The sequence below is a fragment of the Solea senegalensis genome, linkage group LG14 (genome assembly GCF_019176455.1).
Source record: "Solea senegalensis isolate Sse05_10M linkage group LG14, IFAPA_SoseM_1, whole genome shotgun sequence".
Taxonomy (NCBI): domain Eukaryota; kingdom Metazoa; phylum Chordata; class Actinopteri; order Pleuronectiformes; family Soleidae; genus Solea; species Solea senegalensis.
The window spans coordinates 6,938,911-6,963,577 of NC_058034.1; the positions used below are offsets into that span (position 1 = coordinate 6,938,911).

The 24,667-nt window shown below is 41.9% G+C and overlaps 1 protein-coding gene across 7 annotated transcripts in view; it reads right to left on the reverse strand.

Annotated features, from left to right (window-relative positions):
• elavl4 (ELAV like neuron-specific RNA binding protein 4) overlaps positions 1 to 21,542 on the reverse strand; it is a 71,486-nt gene extending 49,944 nt beyond the window's left edge. For 2 of the 7 annotated variants that reach the window (XM_044043845.1, XM_044043844.1), the window contains exons 1-2: positions 20,907 to 21,137; positions 20,108 to 20,248 (exon numbers count right to left, since the gene is read on the reverse strand). In XM_044043845.1, the coding sequence (XP_043899780.1) occupies positions 20,108 to 20,248; positions 20,907 to 20,954 (189 nt within the window). In that variant the 5' untranslated portion in view covers positions 20,955 to 21,137. Of the gene's footprint in view, positions 1 to 6,204; positions 6,483 to 7,287; positions 7,564 to 20,107; positions 20,249 to 20,906 lie in introns of those variants that run through there. The other 5 variants (XM_044043843.1, XM_044043842.1, XM_044043846.1 and 2 more) reach the window with 4 other exon arrangements.
• Positions 21,543 to 24,667: the final 3,125 nt, after the last annotated feature.

The following is a 24,667-nucleotide window of genomic DNA, read 5'->3' on the forward strand; positions in this document are numbered from 1 at the left end:
ATCTGGTTATTGATTCAGCTCTGAACCAGAGCTCATATAATCAAATCGCTGAAAGGGAAAAGGACAGCCGTCCGTCATCCGTCTTAATGACTAAACAGTGATGGAGACAATAATTAACTTCAAAATACATGGACTGTCGATGTAGAGGGGCGGGCTCCATCTCTGACAGAGCCTCTATTCTCTAGGAAATCTCTTCACTTCTTATGTTAGGCAACATGATGAAATATCAAATGTTTTATATATCATTATATCATACAAGTGTCCTTTTTGGATCCAGGTGTAAGCCACTGATCATCACATAAACCAGATATCTTTGTGTTTTCTTTATCGTTTTTCTTTGTAATAACTATTTCCGTTACTTTCCCCCAACGTCATAGACCTGCTCCGTGCTAGTCATCATAAGATCGATTTGGGGTTTGACTGGGAATATTTACAGTGAGCCAGTCATCTGTGAAAATCTAATCTCACCGTAAGTCGATGTTTGGAGTGGTACAATCAGAAATGGCAGCCACTGCAGCAGAAACAGGGGAGGGTGAGACACAAAAGCTTGAATGTATACCAGCACAGCAAGCAGACGAGGCCTGTGGCACAGCAGCTAAAACATTAAGTGTGGTGTGCATTCAAATGAGCGGATTAAGCACCAACCAGCCCCCACCCCGCCGCCATACAGTGCAGAGCAATTGCAAGTGCCCACAGGAGGCTACCCCTGCTCATATGCTGTCGCATGTGCCACTGAGGCAACATATAGAAAGCGGCTCCTGGTTGCCGTATGAAATCCTGCATCGATCCGTGACGGCATGTGCTGTAGAGCTGCAGATGTGAGACACATCTATCCCTCCACTGTTTCCATTTTTCTCCCCTATTCTTTCCTCCTCTGCCTTTAACCACCCCACATCAACTTGATGAACAGGTGCTGTTCATCGCTGCTGCTGACATGAATCAGTCTTTATGTGCACAGGATATAATGGTCCTAACATATCCATGTAGTTAAATACTGTGCAGGGAGAAACGCTTTCCGATCCAGGAAAAGAGGATATACGTTGACTCCATACCAGTTCGGACAAACACCTCCATTATTAGAATTGCTATCTCAGCCTGTGGCTGTTTAACTGCTGCTGAGTTTAGATGGTTGTCAATGCCTGGTCTTCATGAAATGAAAACCACAGATATGCATCATTTTCCTCTTTGTCTGCAATCCCCACAACAATTCATGTGGAGATGGCTTTTTGTATGGATCTGTAGGTGCAGTTGTTTATATCTTAACTGACCTTTGGACTTTCTCTACACCCTCTCCTGCCACTGTGGGATTTAACCCGTGTCTTCTGCCCTTTTTGGTTTCGGTTATTGTTGCTATTGATGAGCTGAGGTGGACTAAAAAAGGACGTCGTGAGGGAGGCTGTATGTGTCGGCCCTAGTGTCTATTACCAAGCACAATGGTGCCATTTTGTTGGATGTTCAATCTATAATTCATCTGGATACAGAAATATATAAATGTTTAATATGTCAGAGGCGGCGAGGTCTGTCGAAAGTATGACCTTGAAACGTCCTTTAAACATCACACAGTAACAGCGCTGGGCCAGTTAAGCTGCCAAAAACAAACAACAGGCAACGCACTCATGTACACACACACACACACACACTCTCTCTCTCTCTCTCTCTCTCTCGCTCTGTCGTGCACACACATACACACAGCCCGTGTGCCTACTGATGCTTTGCGCTGCTTTCTGTTCTCTTTTTTTCCTGGGATGCAAAATGCAGATGAGACGAGTCAGCCGCTTGTGCACAGTCTCAGGAGAAACTGCCACTCATATCCAAACATCTGTATGAATACCAAAACACACAGGGAACAGTGGAGGATGAGCGGAAGGGAGGGAGGGAGGGAGGCAGAGAGAAAGACGGAGCCCTAAAGTAGCTAAAAAAGCCAGTGCTCTCCTCTCCTTCTGTATCTTTGACTGAACAAAGAGCGATATACACATGAATACCTCTTTCCTCCCACTGTATTTTCCATTAGGATATTTATTATGAAAAGCAGTGATGCACAACAAGGGCTCGGCCCTGTGTTTGCTAGCGGGCTGAGGCGCTAACACTCCCCAGCTGATTATGTGTCTGTCTGTAGCAGTTTGGGCTGCAGCCAAAGGAATTAGGTCTAGTATTTGTGAATGCGGCTCCCCTCACAGCAGAATGCCTTGCCATGCCTCTCAGATTTCTAGCTTTTAAAAAGGAAGGGGGGGTAAAAAAAAAAAAAAAAATCTCTAAATAAATGAAGAAAATTGCTGTGGAAGCCTATTAAATTTTCAACGTGACCATTTTGTACGTCTTCATGTGTGTTTAGGCTTCACTCAAAAGGAATATTTAAAAACCAAAGCATGCTAATTGGGACAGAGATTGTTTCAGCAATGTCTTATTCAAACAGGCTTTTGGCTCATTAACTGTTTCCATCCAGCATTTGTTTAAAGGGAAGCGGAAAAGACATTTAAAGAGAATTTATATATGTATATACTGTTATTTTATGCACACACACACACACACATATATATACACATATGTAAGATAGCTGTAGCAAAACCTCTCGTTTAAAATTCTCCTGTTCACCAGTCTCTACACACTTAATCAAATTTTACTTCTTAGCAGCTTTATTTTTAAATAACCACAGTGTTGTATTCATAACTTAATTGATTCATGGTGTCATGCAATTAGGTGTATGGACATATTTGGAAAGGAATATGAATTCACTTTACTGATCTAAACTGTACTTTTACTGATGCGTTACATATTTTGATTATCTGATGAATTGACACCAGATTGTTTTGTGTGATTGTGGCTTAGACCATCTCTTGGTTTACATTTTTTCATATAGTATATTAAACTGCACTCAGGTAAATTTCTGTTGAATTAACTTCACTTCAAAAACACTGGTTTTTCTTCTCTTCTACCAAGCAAATATAATCCAACTGTAATAGTGGGTGTGAAAGTGATTGCGTTTTACACAATATCATTTCTATCTAACAACTCTCTGCAACATCTTACTATAACTAAGTGTGTGATATTTTGGTTACTTACTACAAGCTAGAGAGGTGAAGTGATTAGTTGTTGGATGCATCACACACAGAAACATGCACATGCACATTCACTGCATGGACTATACTATGACAATAAAAGCACACTCACACATTTGATTACTGTGGATGCAATGAACTGCATCTAACTGTATAACCTCTCCTTGTAACAAACAAAAAACTTTCATCGCTATCACAGCACAAGACATAACACTGCTAAAGGCCCTCTGCTGCTGTTGTTTACCACTTGTCCTTCTACAAAGTGTATTTTATAGAAATCAATATTAGACTAAATGTATGCTTTTCTGATTCCTACAAAACAGCTGGAAACTATTCAAACTATCTGCCATTTTCATCGCTGGCCCTGGAAGATCAGCTTAACTGTAAAAGCAGTTTTAACCACGGTCGGTTTATTTCAATGGTCCTCGGATGCCTGAAGGACACTCCAGTTGTTATTGATTTTTTTTTCAAAGCAAACTATGAGAAAACGTGATATTATCATATTTTTGTGCGATATACTCATTTGGCACTTCGTTAGGTGAACCAAGCTACAACAAATGTAGCATAAATACAGCATTGCTGCAATAGATCACTATAGTAATATTGTTTTTGTGTTGAAACTATTTTGGAAAGTGCGATTTTGAATAAATATCTAATTGCTGTTGAGATGTAATGTTCAAAATGAATATCATTTTGTTCCGCCATTTTACAGTACATCGATACAGGTGTAAGCTAAATAAAAACAGAAACCTCTGTAAAATACAAGGCAGTTTGATATCACCACAAACTACATCCTTCAAAATTTAAATGACGACCTCTCTAAAACACTTTGATTAAACATTATACACTGTAACCATGGCAGAGTTGATTGCATAAGTGTGAGTCAGCTGCATATTTCAGCAACAAAATGTCCATAAGACACTAAAAATCACATATGCTCTTTGTTGCAGTTGCTTTAATATCACTATAGTAGAAAGGATAGTTTCAAACACACCATGGGTGTTAAAGGCCTGTGTCTACACCAATGCGGCACACCCGCAGACAGTAAATCATAATAGAGTTAATGTTCGAGCATGGGCTTATAGAAAAAAAGATTAAGAGACAACTGTCCCTCTGCTGGAAAACAATTCTCCTCTTTTTCTCACTCTTCATTTTCTTGGTGCTTAATCAGGCTCCAGTTAACCATGTCACTCTGCATCAGTCTCTCCTCGGATATACACACTGATACAAACACACACAGTTAATACTGTAACTCAGCCAGCACAGGCTATCGTATAATTGAATTGGTGAAAAAGTACTCCTTCATTGTCCTGTTATTTCAACTTTGTTTTTTGTTTTTTTTCGTACGCTCATCATTTATCATTTCTATATCAGGTCTATCAATCAAGACCTATAATCACCTCAGTACTACACACATAAGCACCACTCTCAATCTTCCATTTCTCTGATCTTCACTTACATTTAATCAGAAAGCACATTCGGCTAGTGCACTGTAGCTAATAAATTCCACACACACCCTATCCTTTTATGTGTAACCTTGGAGCTCATGGTGTTCTGCCGGAGGGTAATAGAGCCAGTGTACGTGCGTGCGTGCGTGCGTGCGTGTGTGTGTGTATAAAATGATGGCCTGTGTCTAGTCCTGGTTCCCCGCTGGTTCCCAGCCGGAGCTTTCATGGTACACACTCATATCTGATTCCTCCACTACTGTTTCACTCCCTCGCTCACTGTTCCTTTCCATTGTTACTTCACGAGCCATACCGGTATATACATTAAAAACAACATAGACTCCTTCTCTGCATTCATGAGCAGCCATGCATCCTCTCACACTGTCAGTCGATGTGTTGCTGCTAGGTTGTCACACTGAGCCCCTCGTCCTGACTGTCCAGCAAGACAGCATGCAGCAGCTAGTGCCCACTAGCCGCGTCAAAAAAACAGGGGAGTTGCCTTTATTTTCAATTAGCATTTTGATTGCGTCCAGTGGAAAGAAGCCAGTGAACAAACAATCGAACAGTCACGTGCTGACAAATGGATAATGCCTCCACCGTTCTTCATGCAAATAGAAAAGTGAGTCAGTCCAGTTTATGGCCAGTAAGAGAACCATTTTAAAAACAGATGGATGCTTGTGAGAATGCAGGATAATGGTATTATTGACTCACAATGGTGACGCAGTTTCAGCAATGAAATCAAACTGTCTGAGAGTAAATGATGGGGTACAAAAAAAAAAAAGGCTGCTACTTTCTGATATTAGTCACCCTCTTCCTCATGTCACATGGTCGTGATGAATGGATGTGAAGTTGAAATGAGAGTCAGGAAGCTGAGTAAAGCACAGCATTTAACTGACAGGGATTTATTTTATGCTCTTACTGTACATACATACAACCTTATTAAATCCACAGACATACACACACACACACACACACACGGCATTAAACTTAGAGAATGTAATACACTATTATAATATTTTGTATTGTGGGCATGCGCACAACCCCAACACTCCTACTCCATCTTCCTGGCACAACACATGGACAACACACACACCCACTGGGTGCACAAGCAGCATGACAGATAACACGTCGACTCGCACAATTAACATGGACTTCTTTGCATACATGAATATCAAATCCGCAAAAGTCACAAAAGGTTCCCTACCACCTCACGCCATCATCAGTTTTGTGCATACGACTTCTGCTGCTGTGTCACACACAGGTAAATATTTCAGAATGGTGCAAATGCAGGAAAAAGGAGGAGGGGGATACCTCCAGACTAAGCTTGAACATAAAATGGGTGCTGTTTCCCTAACTTAACCCTTGCCTTCCTTCCTCTGCTCCACCCCCATCTTTTCTTACCTCTACTCCTGCCTCTGCACCTCTCCTATGAGCATGATATCGGGCTCTGTCCTGCCACCCTTCTCCCTCCATTGCCAGACTAACCCCCAGCTTTATGTGTTCTCTGTAGGAAACAAACTTAACATTCTACACAGCAAATAGTTCTTACAGCATTCACACTGCATTCTTGGCTGTGCCAGGAAATTCTGGAAACACATACTGACTCGAGGTGATAGCACACACACCTACAATCTGCTCTATCCTACAGGCTGCCCAAAGTGACACAATGTGTAGTATAGTATGGTGTCAGGCTTTATTCTTACCATCTTAAACCCATTCCACTCCATTGGGAGATGTCGGCCGTCTCTCGCTCTCTCTCCTCACACAACAGCTACAGAAACGCCTCAGCAATGACAATACCCTACTATATCTAACTCTAAGTCCTGTGTGAGTCTCCTCTGACAGTGTCTCCTTTAATTGTCACTCTCCTCCTCACTCTGCGTCTCCTCCAGTGGCTGGGAGTCTTAGTAGCGAGCACTAGAGGCGTGAGGAGCAAGCATCGCCTTCTTCCACAGATGCTGAGAGGAGAGTGGTGAGCCTAGATGAGAGTGCTGGGCTGCAGCAATGCCTCCCCTCCCTCCCTCCCTCCCTCCTCACATCCACCCAGTCGCCGGCTCAGCTGGAAGGTCAGAGCCCGCCTACTCCCCCACCACCACCTGCCTTAGGGTCTGTGATTGGCTTGGTGGCTTGCTTGTCAGCAGCGCTGGTTGGCTCCGAGCCCTAGTCTGCACACGCCAGCCTCAGCCTGGTTTGGCAGAGAAAAGACTTTCTGAATCCCAGCAAAGCAATCAATCGCTGCTGAGCTCTGTGCTTGAGTGAGTCGGGCAGAGCAGCGCAGGGGCAGAGCAGCTCTTGGAGAGTGATTGCAGCCGCAGGCGCTTTATGGTAATAGGATGCCGGAGCTGCGCTGTATATAAATTAGCTATTACTGGGTTCACGTTAAATCCCCTGTACATTTACATGACTGTATATATAGACTTTTTACTCCATGAGTCTATTTCTTAAACACAATCACTTTTACGCACACACATTTGCCATCATTGGAGACTATTTTTGTTCATAATTTGTCCAAATATTTGAATGTGCAATCAAAACGCCTGTGGATAATAATTTGAATGTGCTCATGTTTAAAAGTAAAAACAAGAGGGAACATGTGCGCAGGTCAGTCTATAGTTTCCATACAGGACAGACGTAGCCATTATACGGTTCACCTTTTATAAATGATGGGATGTGTGAATAAACGCACGGGCTGCATATGAAGTGGAGCTCGGTGCAGAATAAAGGCACAGCAAAGGAAGAAAATGGGAATAAATGCAGCGGTGATGATGTGTCAGTTGCCTACTCACCATGACCATTCTTGAGTCGGCGCGTGCTACGGACGGTAACGGTTTTCTCGGCGGACAAACTGTGATAAGCCGGTGGAGTCAGTGAGGAGAAGCGGCGCGGCGCGCGTCAGAGGATGGATGGATGAATGCACCGGCGTGTTGGTGTAGTATCGACAGAGAAGGAGGAGTGGTGCGTATGTGGAGGCTGCAGCCGTGTCCCAGTGGCGCGCACAGGAGGAGACACCCTTGCGCTGCTTTAATAACAAAACTAAAACAAAACAAACGCGCCGAGAGATGAGAATCCACTCAAACACCCCTCGCTGTCTCCCCAAAAAGCGAGTTACGGAAAGTCCAGTCACATCACTCGCTCTCTCTCATTGGCTGTGGTGGTGCGGACTGGGCGGTGCGCTCGCGGATGAGAGTGGAGAAGGTAGACTCGTGCGGTCCACCAAGTGAGGAGTACAGAAAAGTGGCATGCGCAACATCATGTCGGTGCCTTTTATGTTCATGTGCGTGCGAAATTATACGGTAATAACTATATGTTTTCAGCATAAGCTTTAATAAGCGCACGAGGCTGGATGTCCTAAAACAACACTGCTCCTTTTAAAGCTTTCTCTTACACGTTTGTTTTGAGTTGAAATCAAAAATTGTGGACACCATCAAACGCTCAAATCCAATTATGACTATTTTCCAATCATTCAGATAAAATATAATCATCACTTTATAGACATAGATATATATATGTATATATGAAACTAGTTCATCTCCTGGCCCTGCAGCAGCAAACCTGTCTCAGGTTGATTTTGTTCAGCAGACAAGAAGAGGGAGCTCTTGCTTCCTTTAACAGTTACCTCCAGCCAGCAGCACTTGCCTTTACCTTCACACAAACACATGTTGGTCCACACCCTATAATCTATAAGAATATTCATGTGGACACACACCGCTGCTAATTCCCCAGCCAGGATCTGGACAACAATTCAATAACAAAAGATATTGTAATATGACTTTCCTCAATGTGATCGTAATGTAAGGTAATGATGTTCAATATATATCGATTCTAATGTTTATGGATAACACAAACACACCAGGCGATACAATACATGTAGTCCCGTAGTTTGAACGCTTTCCTCAGATGGATAACATGTTTCTGTATTTAACACTTGTTTTTATCTAATTTACAGATTTCTTATCTTTCACAAAACAGTCAAAATCAGCCTTTAATCTCTGACATTTATCATCCCTGATACAGACTGATTTTGATCATTTATTATCACAATACACATCATATTATTCAGGCCTAGCTCAAATGTATTAATTATTTAGTTATTTATTAATTTATTATCCTTTTTGATAAAGGCAAAAAAAGAGGCAGCGAGTTGGTCAGCTCTCATGCTGGTTGGTGTCAGTGATCTTTGTGCTGAGGCCTGAATGGAACGAGTGGACATTAAGATTCATTATGAATCCACTGGTGTGTGTCTGCTTTCAATGAGCAGGTTGTAATTGTGTAAAAGCCGCTGTTAAGTATTTGCTATGGTTACATTTTCAAGAAGTAGACTCACTTTTAGTCGCGCAATGTCATACAATCTAATAAATGGCACTGACTATTTTGATTATTAATTAATTGTTTACGTTCAAGGAAATCAGTCTGTGTTTATCAAATATTAGGATTTGTCCATTTGTTTTATGTCAGCCAACCAAGATAATAATAATAATATTTGTTTGATGATTTTATGTTGTCATTTTTTTTTTAATTAAATAAGAAAAGTGAAACATCAATCAGTACTGAGAATAATAATCAGCAGCCACTTTGTAAAACCCTTATTTTTGTCACCTCCTCACACAAGAAATGCTATCTGAGCAAACCATTTACTGAACAAATCAGGCCCAGTGTGAATCACCGGAGTCTGAATACTTTTAAATGATGCCCTGTGTGTAATTAGTGTAATCCCACATTGTGAATCAAGGGTACGATACACCAGCACCTGTCTACTAATATTCATAGAATGTGTATTTATACAAATATAAATAATGAATGTCGTGCCCACGCTCAAGTATAGCTGTGCAAATGAGCTCCCAAATGAACACGTTTAATAAAGAGGAAACGCAGGACAAAACAAACATGAAAAACGAGAACAATGCACTGCAGCCCCCCCAGTCTCTCCCCTCCTCACCTGACTTCTCCACCTGTCTGTTTACTTACAGTTAGCAAGCTCGCTTAGCAGAGCCTTGCATACTAATGAGAATCCTCACTACAGTTTCAATTAGGGCAGTAAAGAGGTACACATGTACACACATACCACACACACACACACACACATACTCATATACATGAAGAGAGGCTGCACAGGCTTGCTTTTGTTTAATAAGGAATAGAAAGTGACGGCACTGTACTGTGGGGATTTGTACCGATCGTACTGTATTTAACGCAGTGATACCCAAAGAAACCCTATTAAAATAGAAGTGCATTATCTCTGTGTTGCATGCCTCTGTATCTTTTCTGCGACATTTGCCGCGGAATAATACGTACAACAAACCCTCTGTTTCCTGCCCATCATTAATCCTCCTGCTCTGACCTTTGAGTTTGATAAAGGCTTTGGGTTGGACCTAGCAAAAAAAATAAAAAATCTCCATCTCACTGCCTCTAATATTCTCCCCCCGAGCCATGTTTTTATTGTTGCTTTTTCATTTTGCATCGTAACAAATGGCGAACGAGATCACTTCTGTTTATGTATTTACTCAACTTTAACTGTTGATGTTAGGGGAAGAATATAGAGGGTGATCATTATTTCATGAACTATAGTGTTTTGAGGTGGCCTTCCTCCTTTGTAATATAATTCAAATAACCATTTCTCTAAATGAGAATGTGATTTGGAAGTGAAAGTAGGCTCCCACAGTTTTCTTACAGGCGTGTCATTTTACTAAATTGCTCCACAGGAACGTGGTTTTACAAACCAATGGAAGTGACTGTCACCACTCGGTAAATTAGCTGTAAATGCAATCAGTTCTGTGCAGTGCACTGTGTTATTATATACAGACATGCACCAAAGATGGAACCATGTGGTGGCCATGTCCTGGTTGATGATACACACTGTGCATTGTACAGATGGAGGGAGTGGTTAGAGCTTCTCGTCTGTATGAGAGAATCTATTGCACTATAGCTTTATCGCTTGTGGGTTTGGCCACGATAACATTTATGTGAACAAAGTGCAACATAGCACTAAATAAATGTGGAAGTGTCAAAGAAGCTTTCTTATTTTGTAAGACTTTGCAAGAAAATGTATGCAGCATTGATTGCATGCATTATTAGACCATTCAGATGATGACTCGTTTTTTTTTAAAGATATATGTCTTTCCTGTTGTTAAGTTTTGAAAGTTAAGTTTTAAAAAGCTTTTATGGCTTTAACCCAGGAAGGCCAGCTACTGTCGGCAATGTGAAATCCCATCTCAACAATTGGCTGTGGTTCACAGCCATAAAAGCACACACTCCTGTGCAACACACACACACACACACACTCAATTCGCACTTTCAAAAGTAACACCACGCATGATATTTTGGTTCATGAAGTGCGTCACAGTCTAGTACATTGACGACTGTACTGGTGCCCTTTTAACGGCTGGACCGCAAAATTGTGCTTCAGTCTGTTACCAGTGTGCAAATATGTGACAGCAGAGAACAGGCTAATTGACACAAACTCCTCCTGCCCTCCGTTCTGCCCTGTGTCTCCACCCTAAACCCCTCCTCTTCACCGACCTTAATGGATTAACTGCACACCGCTTTGTCTCTCTTACTCACGCTGCTTCTTCTGCACAATCCCATGAAGCTGTTGCTCTGCCACGCCCTTAGAAATCACAGCTTGTGCGCACCGAATCGCCAGCTCAACACACGACTGCTCAACACACTGGCCACGTTGATGCCGCTCATATACGCAGTGTGTTTGAGTTACAAATGAAAAGAGAGGAGGTGGAAGAGAAGGTAAAGAATAGCGTACACACTATGGTTTGAATATAAAGTGTGCCGAGTGCGATAATTGTGGGCGCTCACGGTTTTCTCGTCAACTGCCAGATGCAGTGTTTCAACACCTGTCTCCTGTTTCACTCTGCATAATGAGGCTTCTATTTTGAGGAGTAGAAGTGAGGATGACAGCAGAGGTGTTACCTTCAAGTGATGAAAGAAAATACCTCATTTATTAACAAGTGGATGAAAACTTATGTCTGGCAGCAAAAGTGATCTCTGCCTTTCAGAGCATGTTGATGCAAACAATATGCTGAACTAGCAGTGTATAGCAACAACAGCTTCCAGTGCAAACAATCACAGCAGTCTGTGCAGTAAAACAACAAAATCTATTTAATAGACCGGAAACCCACTCCTCAGTATGCCGCAGCTCTCTGAGGCTCTTTTTGATTTGCCCTTGAAGGAGAGATTTAGTTGCTCTATTGAAGTTCTGGCAGTAGTACCATCTTGCTGTGCTACTCAGTCTGATGATCGCCTCTTTCCTGGCAGGTGTCCACCCTCTGCCGGTAACAATCAACAAATGAGAATCATAGCCTTCATCTTGCCTGTCTAGCTGCCCAGTGACAAACCCAGCATCACCGAAATCCCAGACAGTTATTAACACGATGCAGCTGTATCCGCAGCTCCGTGTGTGCGTTTGTTGTTTGCTTTCGGTAACAGCTTTTCATGCGTGACATGCGGATACGTATGGATACAGACTTTTGTTCATCTCATGATCAGAAGCAAACGGTGCACTTGCTATGTTGCTCTACGTCCGGTCAAATCACCTCGTGTCGGAGTAACACACACAAAAGCTCTTTCTATAAGAAAACTGGTGTCCTCAAGTAGAAGTCGTGGGTGGTATTGGTGGTTAGATTTTCGGATATAGTTGAATTTGTGTTTGGAGGGTTTTTGCTAAGGTTAAATATGCAAATTATCAAAACATCTAACCATTTGCTCGTCATTTCAAAGCAACACAGATCCACGTATACACATGTGCTGACAATCTAACTAAAAGGGGTAAAACCATTCCGATGGAGACTGTAGATGGGACATTACTCTGTATGTGGCTCAATGCTATATTGTTCCTGATAGTCACTCGAAAAAACTGAATCCGATGCAGCAGGCCTTTCGTTTTCAAGATTTAAGACAAGTATTTTGGCAAAATTCAACTTGCTTTCCTGCGTACTCTTCCCTCTATGTGAGTGGGCATGATACACTGCCAGCTTAACCCCTGCCTGTGTCACTCTCCCCGGCAGAACCTCTTCAGATCAGAAATGAATTCATCATGCTGATCCTGAAACAAGGCTGTGCTGCATTTGTCACAGCCACTTTCTACCACTTTAACTCAAAGCCGTTTGGTGCAGCTGGAGCTTTGCTGACTGTAAAGATGTGACAGGGGAATGTTTGAAAGCTCAGGCTGAACGCTCCGTCTCTTCTGGTGCAATCGCGAGTGAACGCTTGTTGGGTTGCTGTGTAAACTGCAGAAACAAACTCCCACTTTTGCAGATTTAATTCAAAATAGTGCTGAGACTGAAGTGATTTGTAGTTGTTTTGATTGATTTGTCTCGAGTCTGGAGAAAACCCACATATTTAATTGACAGGATTCATAAATGTAAGAAGTGCCATTTTTAAAGGTGCAGTGTGAAAAATGTGCTGCATGCTGCAGCTGAATATCGAGCTCCTCAGAGGACCTTTGTAGCCTTAAAACACAAAAGATGTTTAGTTTGTCCATGGTGAACTTTTTTATGAATGAAAAATAATTTCACCTACATTTTACACGCTGGACCTCATGGATGTATAATGGAATTATAATGGGTCTTTTAGGCTATAGCCTAACACAAATGAGAGAAGGTTTGTGGAAGTGCCCAGAGAGGCTTAGCTGTGCATTGGCTGTTGAGTTTGGCATGTGCTCTGGCACTAAGAGTGTATTCTCAATAGGATTAGTGTCCATTTGGACAACAGAGTGGTCCACAGCATGGGTTGACATTCAAATTTAGCAGGCCAGCAGCTCATACACTGATCTTGAAGTTTAGTCGTGTTGGTAACTGTCACAGATGTATAGTACATGGGACCGTCGCGATGCTAGGATTCCAAATTCGATAATGATACCAAGACAAATACTCGATACGATGTTTGATACCACAAACGTTTTGAGAAATGAAGAGGCATGACAATGCAAGAAACATCCACACTACTGTATTTTTAAGTTGTTTGACGTAGTACGGTGCTTCTCAACCTTGTAGCATTGTTTGCATACAATAGGCTGATTGCATTGTCAGGTCTTCCCTGAGTGTTTGTGTGAGTCTTTTATGCAAAATACTCCAAATACTCTTATTAGCACTTTTATTTTTGACTAAAACTGGTTGTGAAGGTCAAACAGCATTCATGTGTTCATGTGTTCAGCTGCTGATGGTATCGATACTGTTGCAAATGGGTATCTAATTTGATACATTGACATTTTTTTCTTAGTATTGATTAGTATCCAAATAACCCTAAACCTCTTTGTGGGGTTTTAGATTTTGACTTGAAATGAACCAGTGGTCATGCTATGGTGGGTCTGTTGGGGGAGGGGGTGGCCACTCAATTTGTGTTTGATCCTGGTTGGGGTACATTCATGTTCACAGGGCGACTGCTGTGGTCCATCTGGTATTCTGGAGTATTTCATCTCTCTCGCTCTCTCTCACACACACACACTACAGTAACATACACCGCACATCCCTTTTAATGTTCTCCTCAGCCATTTACATTCTTTAATTTAGATATTTCTGTAGTAATGCATATCTCTACTGAAAAGACACATTTTTTCAGACCTCAAGTGGAAAAAAGTAGAGGCGTAAAAATACCACCTGGCTGTTTTAAAACCTCATCAGAACTCTCACACTATCAGATCTGCATAAATGCACTGTGACTTTTGATAAAAGATAACCTTTAAGAAATCAGTCACATCCAGAGTCCTTTACAGGGCTGGACCAGAACATGCCCACGCTGCACAAATCCAGTTCTCCAAATGTCACTTCATGCTTAACTGCCCTTTCTCATGCCTGAAGAAAAGCAAGTGGGCAGCGCACAACACGACAAACTCCAGCATGTTTCAGTGTAAATGCCTCCATGCTTGGAGACACGTTTCAGTCAATTTGTGTTTTTGAGACATTTGGCGGACTGGAAAAAAAAAGAAGAAAAACAAACAAACAAAAAAAAACACATTTAGTAGAAAATAACTTATTCATCCATGTATTTCTGTAAATTAGCTCACTTTCCGTTCAAATCATTAATGTTTTGGCTCAACACAGACTCCAAGGTAAAGCTGAACGCTGCTATTGGAATACGTTAATTATTAATGGGAGTGAGGATTTAGCAGATAATGATGATGCTGTTGTCGTAACTCACTCCTGCGTCAAGGAACCACTTAGCAACCCCTTGGACATAAAATACCAGTTGTATTTTAAAATATATTTCATACTTTTCTTTATTAACTAATTCATTTCCGTTGAAAAGTCAAACTATCACACGCTCTTTTTTAGAACACAAAGCCTGTAGGCGCCTCTATTACTGGAAACCTCCCAGTGGAACCAGTGGCCAGCAACTGTAACTTCAACGGTCACTCATCAGCACTAATGCACGAGTCAACCATACATGATTTATTCATGGTGACAGAAGATACTCTGCCTCGACCCTACAGCAATTAGTGAATCAATGAAAATGCACTGACTTTGAAAGTATCACTTCTGAGAGGAGGAAAAAAAAAAATAGTGTTGTTCATCAACATGCCAGGATCCCCGGCGCAGACAATCACTCAAGTATTGGCAGTGTTTTGTCAGCTCAGCATCAACAGGCACCGAGCTGTCAACAATAAGGCACGATTCCTCACGTCGCTCTTAAAATGACTGCCAGATATTGTGTGGACAGACAATATTACCCACAAAATGCGGCATAAGCTATGCATTACATTTTTGAAGGAAACAAAAACAACAGGATTTGCTGTGTCCTCGATCAGCAGATTTTCTTTGTATAATGAATATGTGTCTATTTTGATGGAGATGACATATGAAGCCATAGGAGTGAGATTATCACAGACAGGCAGGTCAGTGAAGGGCTTACACTGACTAATACCTCTTTTGTCAAGGTGCGTAAGGATGACATATTGTATGCACAAGATACGCTGACATCAGTTTGGTAATTAATTTAGTCGACCTGCACGATCTGAGACATTGCTCCTTAAAGCAAACCTTAGGCTCCACTGAAACGACATTTATCTTTTTCAACTGAAGGAAACACCTGCGACGAGATGGGAAAAACATTGTCGGGGAGATGCAACACATTTGTCCCTGAAATTAAATTCTTTCATTTAACCGGCAAAAGAGCAGCACGAGGATATTAATTTTTCTTTTGAATTAACGAAGAAAAATGATCAGAAGGAGGTGAATTTATTTAGTTTTTTTCCAAACGATTTAACGGCACACATGTGGCCGATATGTCTTGGGATTCACCTGCCCAAGACAGAAATTCATCACAACATATAATTGTGATAATTATCCGTGCCTGTATGTTTTTGTATCGTGGGTTTTTTTTTTATTACTACTTTTCTGTTTTTGTCAAGGACCCTGTCTAAAAATGCAATCTGTGGCTTCATAGAAGCTGTATTTTGTTTGCTTTTAACATTGCAATTGGCATTTACAAAGATAATCAGAAAACTTAAATCCATCCATCCTTTGGCTGCAGTGCTTATGTTAGGAGGGTTGCGTGGGGACTGGAGCCCGTATTATTTAGTTATGTTAATCAGTGTGGGGATAATAACAGGGTTCAAATCTTCTGCTTTGGTGTTTTTGTTCATGGGGGCAACCCCTTTGTTTATAGTTGGATTATGGGTGTGCTCTTCGCCCACATCTATAATAATTACCCAGTGATTGTTTGTTAAATTGACATAATGGGTGTGCGCGCAACCGCTGTTTTGTCATGAATGTCAAGAAAACATTCAGGAGAACACTGAGACTATGCACAACACCTGAGCCCTGCATCGTGTCTGTATATAGGTGAGATTACAGCTCATTACTGTCGGGTCAAAGTACGCGCTCACAGAAAGGTGACCTTTGGCTGGGTGTGGGCGCTCGCGTTGATGCAGCACTCAGTTGTGGAGAATTTTCTATTGTCTGTGGATCAAATCCACATCTTTTGCTTTTTTTTGAGTTCTGTCTTAAGAGTTGATGGTATGAAAAACAGGTAATCAAAAACATGGCAATGTGCGATAAAATACACACTAAAAAGGCACCCTGTGGACAGATTAATTTGCCGGGTTGTGTGCGCGCACAAAAAGAAGTCACTGAGGAAAGAGAGAGAGAGAGAGAGAGAGAGAGAGAGGTAAGCTTTGGTGTGTGTGTGTGTGTGTGTGTCTGTGCATGAGCCTGCAGACACCTGCTCTATTCTGCAGTGATGGCTCCCAGCGGGACACAGGCTCAGCTGCTGATCACTAGGCCCTCCCTGCAGCACTGGTGGCCAACACACGCACACGCACACGCACACACACACACACACACACACACACACACACACACACACACACCCCTCACAGTGTCTCTCAGCCTCTCTGTGTTCCCCGTAACAGACACACCACATGTGCTCATATCAAGTGCAAACATGACATGCTGTACACATGCACACACACACACACACACACACACACACAAGGCGGAAAGGGCTGTGTTCAAACGATGGCGCATGTACACAGAGCACTCAAAACCTGCTCCAGTATCTATAGATGCTATAAGGGTGATGTGATTTAATAGCAATTTTTTTTAAGCTGTGTTATGTGATGCAGTCATGCATTTAAAAAGAAACACTTCACTTAAAATAAATAAGACGGCTTTTTTACTCGACAGATCATACAATGGTTCACGTGAGTGAAACAGGATAAAACACCCGCTCCAGTCTTGTATTCATCAGCCATCATTGTTGTTCATTAAGCGGAAATTTTTGATCTCTATTTTTTTTAGCGGCGAGCATTATTTCTATTTGTGGCGTCATTCAGTCTGCTGCACCTGCTCGTGCCTCACTGACAACTGGGATGTGGAGCATAAACGAACTAATTTCCTTGATATAGAGAACACTGCAATCAAGGAAAGAGGAACTGCTCAGAGCAGCAGATGGAAGAAGCTAATCATTATTATGAAATAGAGATGACCTCTATCTCCTGGATGCTAATATGCCGTAGCTACACATTTGCCAGGCAGGCCTGAAATGCAACCTTTTTTTTCCCTTTCTTTTTAAATGCTGAAACAGAAATGATTGGAGTTGTCAAACAAAGTCTAGTGTCACATAAAGAACGACAGCTGCCTGCAGTGACTAATCAGAGGAGCTTTCTACAAATGAACAGCATTCAGCTCCAAAGAAGTGCACTGCAGGTTTTTAGACGTGGGCTTTTTGAAAATTAGATCTCGGTGACTGAAATAATGAATAATTTACAGTTTATTTTTTGGTCACAATTTCCTCTTAATTTTTTATCAGCTTTCCGTTAGGTGACATTGCTGGGATAACCTAATCGTTCTAATGCTGTAAAATGAAATTGCGCACGTTCAATTTGAACACAGGAATATCAGACTAATTTCATCCATCTATTCTTTTGATGGGTTTAGGATTAGATTGATTTGAGTGCTGTTTAAATGTGCCATCCTACACACATAAAACACATGTGAAGCACGTCTGAGAACATGAGCACACACGATGCACAAACACCAAATGTTGCCAGGAGAAGTAATGGTAACTTTGCTTCAGGCAAAGTCTGTTTTGGAGGACAAAATAATTCAGCTTTTTCTCGTTCATTTCTCCATTTATCAAAGCTTTCATTTAATGCCATGGTGCATTAAATGGAGATGCATGGAAGCTGCTCATTTGTAAATGGTAATTTTACACAAGTGTTTCAAGGATTAATTGATAAAATAACAGAATGTGATAGGAAATAATTTATTTTCTCCCTTTTTGATATAAACAACAGTGTTTCACCACCGCTATCGGGTTCTATTTCCTTTTGATGGCACTGAGATAAGAAAATATGATGCTGCTTTTGAGGCTTTACACACCAAAGCCACCGTAATCTTCCAGCACATTTATCTAATGTATGCAAATGATCTTGCTGTGCTTAATGAAGGCACCATTAATCACTATAACGATGCTCTTTTTTAACCAGGGTAATCATGTGCACACACGAGCACATTTTTAAACGCATACACAAGCATATGCGCTCACTCGCCCACACACACGCGCACACGCACACACACACAAACACACACACAGAGCACACGCCTCATCAACATGATGATGACAAATGTGCACGATCTGCAAATGTAACTATCACCCAACCATTTTACCAGAAATGTAACCATGTATGTCGAAGAACTCATTCTCATTCAGTGACTAATAACAATTTTCTGAATGTGTTTTCATTTATATTCTCTTTTCTTATATTTGGCATTATGTGCAACTAGTTGCCTTATCGATATTGTACACGTTGGATTTGACTGGCAAAATAATAACCTCATATAGCGTCTTATACCATGCTGATAAGGTGCTTTAAATTATGTGAAAAACGTCAATCATATTTATACAATAAATCCAGCTAATTAGTTCCTTTGGTTTCAATGATAAAATGTGATTCAGCAGCTTTATGCAAACAGCAGATAACACTGTTATCAGAGTAAATGGGCAGTGGGAAACGTAGTCATTTTCGTGTGCTGTATAATAACAACAAAATGACTGGACAGACGTCTTTGAACCTCTGTTGAGAATTCAAAAGGAAAAAAAAAAAAACCAAAAAATCTGAAAGAACATTTTTGAAGCCCAACTCCTCACAGACGCATTTCAACGCTTATCCTTGCGGAGCATTTGCATATAGTTGACAGAAACCCCAAGGTACAGTCAGCAGCATGACAGTGGGTTCTGAAGGCTTCCGGGAGGCTCTGGGGTGCGGATCTGAGCCAGTTTGAAGAGAAGCCGAACCAATGAAGAGCCCATAGTGGATTAGACACCCACAGCTTCATGTCGCTTTAATGCTGCGAGTCAGAGATTTTCTTACAACGCTTTTGCCTAAACACTCAGGGTTTTCTCATTCCCCCTCTCTCTGTCTCAAAGTAACCTTTTCTATGTAAATGCCAAAGTGATGTTGACTGCAGTGCAAAAATATCCCATCCATCAACTCTGCTTCTGCTTCCTTTGCTAATGTGACTTGTCAGATGTTGACACGCATTGTATTAGATTGATAGTTCTGATCAAATGTAATTTGAAATCTGTCATCTTACACAATATCTCCTAGGGGTGCTGGGGAAACATACTCCACTTGTAAAGGATTTCATATAAACTTTTTAAATAATTAGAGCTGTACTGCTAATGTACTAATTACAAAAGAATGCGGATTGGTTATCAAAGGGCAAATGCAAACACTGAATATTGCATATGCTCACAAAATCACACTATACAACACATAAAATATTATTACCCATATGAACGCACACTCATCCAAGCATGCATATATATACACACACACACACACACACACACACACAAAAACACGATAAATTCCCTCGACAACAGTCTGACTGGCAGAGGCTAAAGACAGACTAGGCGTCCGTAATTGAGCAAACACAACAATGTTAATATTTATTAATAATATCCATTGGGGACACAGGCAGAATCCCACAATTGATTTACTCTCTTTCTGCTCTTTTGGTCAAACACACTCGGACAGATTCACACTTCTATTAAATACCACTCGCACCATTTTCGCCAGTATTCTTTTCTTGATAATATTCCTGCCTGTGCTCATTAAGAGATGAAGATATATCGGTCTGTCTATCCTCTTACCAAAGGTGACCTGAAGCCCATCTGGGCTGGCGATGACAGGAGATCCCTGGGAAATAGCGGCGAGTGCGTCTCGGGGACGGAGCCCACGCCACTGGCTGCTAGTCCCGAGAGCTGCCCGTACCTCGCCATCATCTTGAGATGCTGCTCACAAAACACACACACTCATACACAGGCACAGGAGGAGATGGGAGGTGAGAGAGAGGGAAATCAGAGAGAGGGAAGGGGTGTGAAAGAAGGGAAGGAAAACAGCAGGTAGGAAGGACAGTGAGAAAGGTTGGAGTGGGGGGAACATGTAGAAAGAGGAGGTAGAGGGGATTACAGAACGCTTTGCTCTCTCACAAATGCACGTGTGGACACACACACACACACACACACACACACACACGCTCACAGACGCACTGTGCGTGCACATGAAGTCACACATACAATTTTTAGCCCCAGGTGGGCAATTTCACAAGCAATCCTACCTAGGATGGATTTTTGATAGCTACCTTGGTTTTGTTACAATCGGGGAATTTAAAGTCGAAACACTAGCTCTCCATTTATTATTACAAGCCAGGATGAGTGTGAGAAGTGTACTGACCATCGTGCTAGAGAAATATAATAAACAGCAGCAGTTATCAATCATCCACTATATGCCTTCTGGCTACATGAACATACTGAGGTGTCCCGACACACACACACACACACACACACACACACACATGCACAGACATACAATAACACACATGACAGAATGGTTGGCAGCAGACACATACAAGTGAGGTGTGGAGAAAGAAGCAAATCCAAATCTCTTTACCTCATTGCTCAACAAAGCGGCGTTGAGTGTTCGGCTTATTTCGAACATGTTCAGATTCAGTGTTTTTGATTCGTTCAGTCCTTTTGTTTTCAGATTGTCTTCAGTTCTTTGCTCGCTCCCCCTTTTTTTTTGTCAATGGCTGGGAGTCAGTCCCGGGAACACAAAAGAGAAAGAAAGAAAAAAATGAAATCAATTGAAAAAAGGGGGGATAAAAAAATCCTTTCTCTGATTTTCTGATTTTGGAGTTGTGATTTTTCAGTCCTCTTATTTGTCTGTCTCTCTCTCTCTCTCTCTCTCTCCTGTCTGTAGATGCACCTCGGCTGGTTGTAGCTATAGTGGTGGAGTTTGTGCCCAGAATCTCCGCACACGTCTAAGGAGTCAGTATGCAGTTTTTTTTTAAATCTCCCAAGAGTCAGCACATGGAATCAGACAGTCAGGCAGACGGTGGGTCGAGCTGGCTGGTTTCCTTATCTGTCCCCCGCACACTGGCTCACACAATACACTCCGATCCTCACACTGCTCGCTAGCAGATCAGCCTGTCCCAAAACATAGCACTTAGTTTAAACTCCCCTCCCTTTTGCTCTCTCTCTCTCTTTCTCTCTCTCGCTCTCTCTCTTGCTGTATCACTCACTGTGGCTCTCTCCTTTGCTCTCCCTCCCTTCCTAATTCGCTCTACCTCTCTCCCTCCATCTCTCTTTGCATCATTCTCTCTCCTCTCTCTCTCTCTTTCTCTCTGCCTCTATTGCTCACACATTGATGCAGCTACAGTTCACTGTGCTGCCACAAGGTGGGAAGACTGTTCCTACAACGACACCATCGCTGCCACATCCCTTCCTCTCTGTGCCACTCCTATCGTTTTAGTGTTTCCTCTCATGTTTTCATCTGTGTTTATAAGACACAGGTATAGACTGTATAAAAAGCATTAATGTAGCGGTCAAATGGAAATCAAGCTGGGTTAAATGGATCGGTTAGGGTTTTGGTTCTGACATTCAGTAATGGCTTTTACACAATTGATGTGGATTCCAGTGTGGAAATGGACTACCACAAACTTTAGGGGAAAAGAAAGCATCTAAAACTTTCTTGTATGTGTTTTTTGACAGTTATTTAGTAAAGTAATGGAATCTAATAACACCCGCACTCTATCAAGACAACTCAACAGAGTGGAAATGACGGGTACCTCTCAGTAATGGCAACCAGACAGAAAACGCGAGGGTTGGGCTGATGCGAGCATCAAGGTCAGATGGTTGTCCTTCTCCTCAGCAAGGTGTGGCACACAAATGACGAAGCAGCTTGTCACAAGCATGGCAGGAGATCCCAGCTACAGAGCAAACAAACACAGGGAAAAGAAATGAGGGACATGTGAGCCAAGAATATGAATCACTACATCCTTAGACAATTTCAACAACACTTGGGACATTTCAGAATAATGACTCATCGTATTCTGCATCTGCATCAAGCAAAATGCAGAAAAAGTGAGGATATTCATGAAATTTGGAGTTTTAATGAAAAGAAAATAATATGAAATAACATTTTATGGGAGAAATGCTGCTCGAGTGATAATCAATGTCTGCACTAATGCTAATCTCATTGGCGTCTTACTTGCGGCTCCATCATCGCGGCGCAGGATTTATTGTCAGTGTTTTGAATGTGCTTTTTGCCGTCTTGGATCAGAGTGGGGAGAGTGGCCAGTTAATAGCGGCCTATTGACACTGGACCATCTGTTTAGGTGGACACTATCCAGCACAGTGAAGGGAGGGGGGGTGGGGGGGGAGAGAGGGACAGAGAAACAGAGGAAGTGACAGACACAAGGAGGTGTGGGTTATGATGAAGAAATGAGAGTGGGGCTAATGGGAAAACAGAGCAAGTGTGAGAAACGGACTCTGTTTTAACAGATGTTTATGCCTGACAGCGAGAGAGCAAATATGTGGAGACGCCAAGGAGGAGGCACATAATACAGTTTACATGTTTTAAATTAGCACATTTTCATCACTAACTGGATATGTGAAGGTATCATCAACAACATAACCGTGTAATGACACTGTTGTTCTCACTTGGCTTCAGTTCCGTTTAATTGTTTTCCCTTCAGAAAAAGGACTGCTAGCCACATCACATCCCTGTTCTGTTAAGGCCACAGTCTCTGGGGATGGCTGGGCAGAGCCTGGTGGGTCAGTGGGGGGTAGGGTGCTGTCAGTTGAATCATCCATAGTGAGGACTGATTCCTCAGTCAGCTGCCTCTCAAGCCTTCCTCTCTGACCCAGCCTATCTCCCCTGAGCTCCCTAACTGCTGTCACCATAGTGATTCCCTGTGTCCTGCATTCCCCTCTGCAACCTCCCAAACCTGCCTCTCTCACAGCCATGCGTTTCCAACACCCTGCTTCTTGTGTTTTGATACGGCATGATGGACTTCACGTGTGTGAGTCCGTTTCTTTTCTGAAAATTAAGGTAAAAGGTCTCCCCTGTACTTGCTAGAGTACAAATCCAGACACACAGTTTCTCGACCAGCACACTCACATACAGACATCAAGCTTCAGGCTGGGAACATAAACAAGAAATTCTTTGTGTCAGTTTTTTCCTCTCACTTGTCATGTTGAGCCACAAGCACTGACTTATTTGATCATTTTACAGTTGAAAAGAAGGAGTATCTTTCTGAAAGAGTGAAAAGCAAAGCTTGAAACATGTCTTTGCTCTGCCAAAGCTACTGTTTCCCCAAGGGCTTTGTGATATGTTCTGCACGGGAATGGGATGCCGTGGTCGGTGTGTCCTCCAGTCACTCGCAACCCACGCTTAAAATATCCACAGTTTCTTTATGTAACAGGAGAATCTGTTTTTAAACCATGACAGACATGTCTACATGTGAAGCACATTCAAATGTGCAGGAATCACGAGGGGTTGAAAAAATAGTTTTGATAAACATGTGAAAAACACACTCTCTTGAGAGATCATTAAAACTTGAGAGGCCACAGTGAGAACTGTACATTTCTTTCATGTTATTCTGTTTTTGCAGCGATGGATGCGTTCATTAAATCACTGCTGCACTTTGCAAACACCATGACAAGAACCATACCGCATGCATGCAGAGCGGTACTTGGGCAGAGAGAGAGAGAGAGCGAGACGGGTTATTGTTGAAAGTGTTATTGCTATTTTTAATCCATCAAACATATTTTAAGCATGACACATGAATATAGAATATGGAGCTTTAAAGGAAAAGGGGAAACCTTTAAGAAAAACAGAATAACATTATAAGCTGTTTCCAACACACATCACAGCCATATCACATGTAATTGGAGATAATTATTTGTATTATAGCACCAACTGAGTTTGAAGTTGCATAATCTAAAGTGATCCAAATCCAGCAGAGATAAAACACAATCCTGCACTAAATTCAGCCACACTTCTGCCGTCTCTCTATTTGATAACTGAAAAACAAGGGGAACGTGTGGCATATCAAATTAGTTCTTCTCATGCTCCATAATTCAATTTCAATCTCCCTCTTGAAAATGAGTGATTGCACCACCATAGAGCTCTTTAAATGGCATGGTGTTGAAGGACTGACATTGCATGGAGGACAGCTATTCAATTTTTAATAGCAACAGAATATTACACAGCAGCTCTGTATTCTTCTTCTGTCATCTACAAAATAATCAGTCCAGCCCATCGACTCAACAGCCTGTTGATGCTTGCCATCAAATACAGATCACACACAGCGTGGAAAACCATTGCCCTCTCCCTGGTCTCACTCATTTGGTCCTGTTACATGCAGC